This window comes from Lineus longissimus, chromosome 18 (genome assembly GCF_910592395.1).
Source record: "Lineus longissimus chromosome 18, tnLinLong1.2, whole genome shotgun sequence".
In the NCBI taxonomy this organism is placed as follows: Eukaryota; Metazoa; Nemertea; class Pilidiophora; order Heteronemertea; family Lineidae; genus Lineus; species Lineus longissimus.
The window spans coordinates 2397422-2405132 of record NC_088325.1 but is presented as its reverse complement, the minus strand read 5'-3'; the positions used below and the strand labels follow the sequence as shown (position 1 = coordinate 2405132).

Sequence of the window (7711 nt, the reverse complement as noted above, 5' to 3'; positions counted from 1 at the left end):
ACAGCATGGCACAATCATTACATCATCACAATACACGTAGAGATACAAGTGCAAAGCAAAGGGAGTTTGACCCGAAAACAGCATGGCAGAACAAAGAACTTGAATGGCAGCTTGCAAGACTCTAAAAAGTAAGAAATTTGGTTTTGTAATTTTCGGAATATTGGAGTGATATACGCGAGTATAACGCTACAAGATCTTAGGCAAATTTGATACGAACTGGGCCCTTTTGCAGACTAACTCTGTGAGCAACCACCAGTTATGAAAAGTGTTTCCATGAAAGAAAGCACGTGAGTCGACCCCCATTAGGAAAGATACTCGATACCGATTTCTAAATACCTGTGCAATCCTGGTTCCCCAGTGATCCACTGAGCTAGTAAGCAGGAGAAATACGCAGGAGTTTTAGCTGCATGTTGAACATCCGCAGCAGAAGGTTTTTGGCATCACAGCATGGTCATTAAGTTGATGGATTCGCGTCTAATCGCGGCGTGAGTCAATTTGATCAAATAAAGTGGTGCTGCCATTTAAATAGCAGCATGCAAATAAGATGCTTACCCACAATGCATTGCGAAAACGAACTTTGTACAAACTCTATAAAACCAGAGTAAAGGTGGTTGAAAGACTCGGATAAAACACTCTATAAAAGTTTCCTAACTACATACAAGGTTGTAGAAATATGCTCAATACATCCTACAATTGATATTACCCAAGGTACCTGGCTTTTAATAACATAATCTATCTATTATGTGCTGAATTCATCTTTACTCCCAAAAACATGAGTGAGAACTTCCAGGAAATTACAACTGGAGTAGCAAACTTTCAACCAATCAAAACGCTCCAAATGGTCAGAACCAATTGATATCTAAAATGTGTAAACAAAGATGGTTCTCACAATGTTAGCATAACACGTTGAATGAAAACTATACTTTCAGGCATGATCATCACACACAAAACTACTGGATCATACATAAAAACCTGGGGAAGTCAGGGGTAGTGTTGTCATTAGAAACGAAGATGATCTTGATGAACAAAAACCCTGGTCGTTTCAATACCACAGCCATCACAACCACGAACGAACACGGCCATGTTCCTCCTTTAAAATTATAAATCGACCTCGATCAATTGTTCCGGACTCAGCTGACTGAAATCTAAATACTGTATCGTTTCCATTGGCTCTAGATGTGCATATGGTGACTCTTTAACGTGAGACGCATTGTCACTCGAGCGAGTTGGAGTCAAATTTTCGGCTCCATCGACTTGTCTCGAATCACACTTGGCCTTGCTTCGGTCTGGCGGTCCCTGTGAGAGGATTGGTAAGTCGTTATATGTGTATATTGACTCTGGCCTCCTTTGCATGAGTTCGTACTGGACGGTATACTCCGGATCCGCCCAATTCACCTTAGGAGCAGGAATCGTGTTCTGACCTAAAACACATTCATGTAGCTTCAAGGTGTAATTTTGCACATAGTCGTAAGCAGCCTCGTCCTCATCTGAGGTCGCAGGCACATCCCCAAGGACTCCATGTTCTGGAACGTGGTGCCCCGTAATCCTGGGCTCTGCGGGGTTTTGGCCGGCCGCGCTTTCGGGGTGAGAAGCAGAACTTTCGTACTCATCACCTCCGATATCGTCATATACAGAAATATCTCCGGGTGTTGTGAATACAACCCTCGTATCATCGTAATCTGCAGTGTCATTTGCGGGTTGTCTACTCTGCCTCTTTCTCTGACGTACCAGTGCACGTTTCCTACGGAAGTAAAAACAGTTTTACTAGATCTGACAAATTTCCTTTGGCGGGTCGAGTTCATATACCGACGCCATCGCTTGTAAGGTGACGTCGGTATTACCCGCCATTCATTAGGTCATATTACGCCTGCGGCGCCGAGTTCTCTTTAGAACGGGAACTCCTTCGGGAAACTCCGCTTTAAATTAGCTAAAATCAAAATCAGATATCAGATATCACAGCTGACGAGCTTCCAAGGCGGTACAGCATAGGGCCAGCCGGACTTAGGAATCAATCAATCAATTAATGCATTAGTGCTATATATCTAAAGCCTTTTTAAATTTTGTGACGAGTACACTGGAGGCAAAAAGTGTCCATACTGTTGAAGACCCCATAGTCGCGGTTGTATTTCAAATATTACTGTACGAGGCGTATGTCGTTCCCCTCAAGCAGACGGTACATGTATTTTCAAAGTGGTTACAAATCTCATTATACATGTAGTAATATATAGCAAGTCGGTCTAGACGTTTTTCGATGAATGCGTGATGCCTAAAACATGTCCTTCAACTACAGCACAATGGGCCCTTTGGCAGATACGCCTGTACTTTGAGTCGAGAAATAATCCGCCTACAATAGATATTCGCGGTCAACGACGCGAAACAATAGAATGTTTTCGCAAATCCCCGCAACGCTGCGCGTGAACGCCTATCCCATTGTACGTCCTCCCAATGACAATGGCATGCGTTGGCGTTGACATTCGTGGGTTTGTGAAAACTCTCTCGAGGGGGCTAGCAGGAATATGCCACCGCTACATCTGGAACCATTGTTTGGCATCTTTTACCGCCAAGACCTATTGTACAGATCGTTAGTATTCTCGAACCTAGGTGGTACTGGCAAATCTGGCAAATGTCCTTTATGAAGCGAACATATCGGTACGCCCACAAGCCTCTGTATCCGACTTTATTAATAGATAGCTTACCGTAGAAAAACTGCCAAACCCACGCTGGCTATCGCTACAATGACTGCAGCTCCAACTCCGACTCCAACCAGACCGCCAACACCAACAACAACTGTGAAGGAAAAAGTCCCAACAACGATATGTAAGAAGTTTTATGTAAAATATAGGATTGCAGCAAAAAAAATTCCTATGTGTTCTCATGAATAGTTTTGGAACACAGTGCGTACATAAATTTCTCTACTAGCGAAAACTTGCCGACGAAAAAGCCGATCAAGGTACGTGACGTAACTGACGGTCGCAACCTGTGTCTAAAGGATGTTTTATTAGTGCAATGGCAAATACTCACTTTAACGGGTGACATCTTGAAAATTGCCCCCTTATTTCCCAGGCCTGAGACAGATGGGATTGGTCGGATATTTTTTTCAGTCGCTGCCCGTTTGGGGCGTGTCATATTGACTGCTTTTGGGCAAGAAAAACAGCTTCCTTTGGCCACACGTTTCCACTTGGTCTCTCGTCCAAACAACCAATATTAAGCGAGGTGTTTGCAAAAATAGACACTAGGGTCGGCCCCTGAACGTGTTCCAATCTTCAGAACTCATTCAGACCTTCTCCACATGTTTAAGTTACAGCTTTCCTCCATATTTCACAGCGTGTTTCGGTTGGGTAACATTGACTATACCCAGCTTCGTGGGGAATCCACCCACAGCTCAATAGAACTCACCTGCTTTGATAAGCCTAAACTTGAAGACCTTCACTTGAAATCCACTCGTTTTCACAGAACACATGTAGTTCCCATAATCGGAGGATTTGATGTTTCTGATTATCAACTTGCTCGACCTGGGCCCAGAAATAATTTCATATTTTCCCGATGGGTTCAACAGGATGTCGCCATCTTTGGACCAGTTGTAACCGGTTGTGTCCGGAGTCGGATTGGCGATGATGAACAGTTCGAATGATGCCTCCTTGCCCATCTCGCCTACCACGTCATACTTCATTTTCACATCTGGGTCTATTCTTGGAGAGTCTGTGGGTGAAAAGAAAGTGTTCAGAGGGCAATGCATGATGCACTGCACAATGCATTAGGGGGAGATTGTGTAATGAAAATCACAAAGTTCCTACTTTTTAGTCCCTGTTTAGGAGCTCTTCCTTCTCTTCCTTCTGCGTAATACCGACCAAGCTTGGTATACTCCTGGATATGATATAATGTTTTCACTTTGACAGTACATGTAAGCTATTTGACATGTTTGATACCACTCTTCGTAATTGTATTCATAATGGTTTCAGATAGTACATGGAAAGGAATTTCATGAGGATGTCTGTGTGGATATTCGGTACAAGATGTCCAGTTCAGTGAGGTCGAGTGTGGTATGTATGTAGTTCTCTGGTAGCGTATACCTTGGGACGGAAAAAAGTCGAGGTACGTGTCGTAACTAACAGTCACCACTTGTGTTTCAAGTTGGTGCAAATCTTAGCAGATCTTACAAAGAATGCAGGAACAAACTTACATTGTACACTGAGGTCAATCGACGCCTTTCCCATCCCACCAAGGTTCCAAGCCTCACAGGAGTATGTCCCACTCCTATCGTACGTTATACGCGCGAACTCTAAGAACTTTCCATTCTGCCTGCTGGTCGCGGTGTCCTGGATGAACAGCTCCGCGTTGGAGCTGCTCTTCATCCAGAGCCACTGGTACCGCTCGACGCGCTCTGGGTTGCCGCCGCTGGTAGCACATTCAAACCGCACGAATTCATTTTCATTTGCAGCAATCTTGTTGGTTTTGACTTCAACTTTGTGGGGAACTGAAAATTGATGTACATGTAGTTACTCGTCGGGAGTACTTTCGGGGAAAAAATGCAATTGACTAAAAAAAAACCTCCGGCCAAAAGTCATCTCTAAAAGTGACGAACGGCGTAAAATTCCTAGCATCTTCGAAAATGACATTTTCCTTAGAAACCCTGGTTACGCCTAATATGTTCTGAATCAGCTTTTCTTAAAAGGTCAACTTGGGCGTGGTATTAACCTGGCCAGGAGGATAATGCATTTACTTGCCACCACGCGCCGCCACCTGTATCATCACCCTGTCTTGTGAGGCAGTTTCGGACATGGCGTGTACATTTCAGGCAGGCTTATGGTTACACCGTTGTTTATTGCAGTTCGATGACTTTTCAATAATCCTGTTTGGAGAAGTCGCAGCCACCTTAAAGGCCTACGCCGTTCGTTAAAAATTTTGAATTTGTAATTGAATAAAAAAATTGTCCAATTGCGAAAATACATACTAAATATAAATTCAACACTGCCGTGGTGCAGACTGATATACAAATAGTATGAATACCAAGTTTCAACAAATTTGTATTCACAATAACTGCACTACGGCATTGTGTATTAGTGGATTTCTATTTAACTGGACCACAAGTAATTACGAACGGCGTAGCCCTTTAGCAATTTCCATTGAAGGCATATTCGAAGAAGTCACGCGTACATAATAGAACAGGGGCAAGAATGTCCATACTATGTCTCCATTCAAAATCACTGCCTTCAACAAAAAACGTTACCCCGCTATTACGACGCCGCGTCATTTCCACTATCGCCGCATATAGCGGGGTTATCAGCGTGACGTCGGAAAAAACTATATCTACACCAAGTCGTCACAGGGTAGATCCACGGCTCAAGGAAGCGCCTTACTCGTGCATCGTTCCACATGGGAAGGGTCGACGCATGGAGAGCTAACTCGGGTCAAATCGGAGTCAACATCGGAAAAGCGTGATAATTCAGTAAGATTTTGCATTTGTCCTTTTTTATGCAATTTTTTGATGGAATCTACTTATGTAGAATAAGAGGTGACTGGGCAGCCGACAGCTTGATAATATTGGCCTTAATAATACCAATCGTCCTTTAAATTGCCTGTAGCCAATCCTATCATTACGTTGAATGCCTTGCTGGTTTAGGCTTATCGACACCCTGTAAGGTGTTTCATGGGGGTCGATGATAACAAGGTTTGCCCTGATAACCCATTGATAAGACATGAGAACAATGGGAATTTAGGCCTTGTTGACTTCTTTTAGAGACAATTGACTGTGTATTTGTCTAGGCGTGAATTTACTGCGAGGTATGCGGCAAACAGACGTAATGACCGAGAATACACAAAGATTACTCACAGTATACAACAAAATCCTGTTCAATGCTTGTCATAGATCCAGCATCATTTTTCGCGACACAGACATATTTCCCGGCATCACTCTTCTTGACGGGCATGAAAAGCAGGGCACCAGGTTCAATGGTCCCTGGTGACACAGCGTCGCCATTTTTAGTCCACGTGTACGTGACTGGTTTCGTGACGCTTCCATTTTCGGCATTGCAGGTGAACTTGGCAGTTTTTCCAACTTTGACTGGCGATGGATTTGTGATTGTCGGGGTGAGGGGTGGACCTGGAATCAAGGAAAGAGACAGTAGTCGGCAACTGGGCGGCATATCAACATCTTTATCATTCCTACTACAGCCTCATAGAAAGCGCAAGAGGGCGGCTAAAAGGTCACGTCATCTGCGACTTGAAAACTTGGACTTGGGAGTTGAAAGACCTGTCCGTTATATGCGAGGATGCAATTTTACATGAGTCCAATATATTGGGACATTGTAACACAGGTGTTCGATGATTTTAGTTCCTGAGTTAAGGAGGATGACACGAGAGAAACGATCAAAGACATTACATTTATTTGTGCTTGCCAGTTTTGGCAAATCGACCCCAGTGAAAGCTGTGACCTGGGAGTTGCTGTTACGGAGATTTGGCTTCATAGCCTTTGATAAGACAGTAGAACAATGAGAAGACAGGCGAAGGTGCCGGCTGGCTAAAGATAGTAGACCGGTGGGCCAGGCCTGTGAGGTAAGGGACAGTTTGAGTGCTGCTTTGATATGATAAATGTTGTTTATAACTTACCTAAAACATTCAATTCAAGCTTACTTATCGAAGTCCAGCGGACTGTGCCAAAAGCCTGACAGTACCACGACCCTCGGTCCGAAATTTGAACATTACTTAACTGAAAAATGTGATTATAATTATCATCATTCGAATCACATTTAGTGTTTGTTAATCTTGATTTATACTCCTTTGCAACAACAGAACAATCGTTCGACAAATGTATTGTTTCTTCCCTATCATGTGCGAACACGTACCACCCTAGAACGCTGCCGGCTCCACCCGACACAGTACAGTTGAGCGTTATCGTTTCGCCGAGGCGTGGTCGTGAATTACTTAGGGTATTCGTTACCGCCATCAACCCGAGAGCACCTGAAATTAGATTAGAAACACGATATGTTCCCATTGCAACACAGGCAAATACAATACCACAGCTTTAAAGGTAATTACTGATGGTCCAGGAAAATAGAAATGCAGTTATACACAATGCCGTAGCGCAGTTATTATGCATACATAGTTGTTGTATATACTAGTATGTCAACAAATTTTCATATTTAGTACCTACTTAATTCGTACGATGTTCGAAAATGCTCGCAATATATAACTTACCTCCAAACTTGAAAAGTAAAAGCGTCACGAGTGGTATGATTGCCATTGAGACTGCGATCAAATGTCAACATGGCTCGGCGTTAACTTCAAACATAGAGTAATAAGCGTACACAATATCCACCCTGATATCGAATATAATTTTTCTCTTCTCTGATTAAAGTCCGTTTAAACGCGATGACTCCTGGAGGTGTGGCATAAAGTTTCGTTAAACCCGATGACTCTTGGCCGATGTGGCATAGATTTTCGTTGAACGCGATGATTCTTGGTGGTATGGCTGAAATGTTCGTTGAACCCGATGACTCCTGGCGGTATGGCATAAAGTTTCGTTGAATCCGATGACTCCTGGCGGTATGGAATAAAGCCTCGTTGAAACCGACGACTCCTGGCGGTATGGATAAAACTTCGTTGAACCCGATGGCCTTTAGCGATATAGCATAGATTTTCGTTGAACGCGATGACTACTGGCTCTATGGCATAAAATTACGTTACTAGATTTCCCTCCTCGTGATTAGACCGA

At 43.4% G+C, this 7711-nt stretch overlaps 1 protein-coding gene across 1 annotated transcript; it reads right to left on the bottom strand.

Annotated features, from left to right (window-relative positions):
- On the bottom strand, positions 1-7711 carry LOC135502560 (titin-like). Its single transcript, XM_064795512.1, has 7 exons — positions 7195-7711; positions 6607-6957; positions 5831-6100; positions 4181-4474; positions 3397-3699; positions 2697-2787; positions 1-1741 (listed from the first exon to the last, which is right to left on the bottom strand). The coding sequence occupies exons 1-7, from the start codon at positions 7238-7240 to the stop codon at positions 1099-1101; spliced, it is 1998 nt and encodes a 665-aa protein (XP_064651582.1). The 5' UTR covers positions 7241-7711; the 3' UTR covers positions 1-1098.

Coding starts and splice junctions, on each gene's coding strand:
- LOC135502560 (XM_064795512.1), bottom strand. CDS start 7,240: ATGGCAATCATACCACTCGTGACGCTTTTACTTTTCAAGTTTGGAG. Junction 3,700..4,180: donor GATTGACCTCAGTGTACAAT/GTAAGTTTGTTC, acceptor TTTCACCCACAG/ACTCTCCAAGAATAGACCCA. Junction 1,742..2,696: donor GGTTTGGCAGTTTTTCTACG/GTAAGCTATCTA, acceptor TTACTTCCGTAG/GAAACGTGCACTGGTACGTC.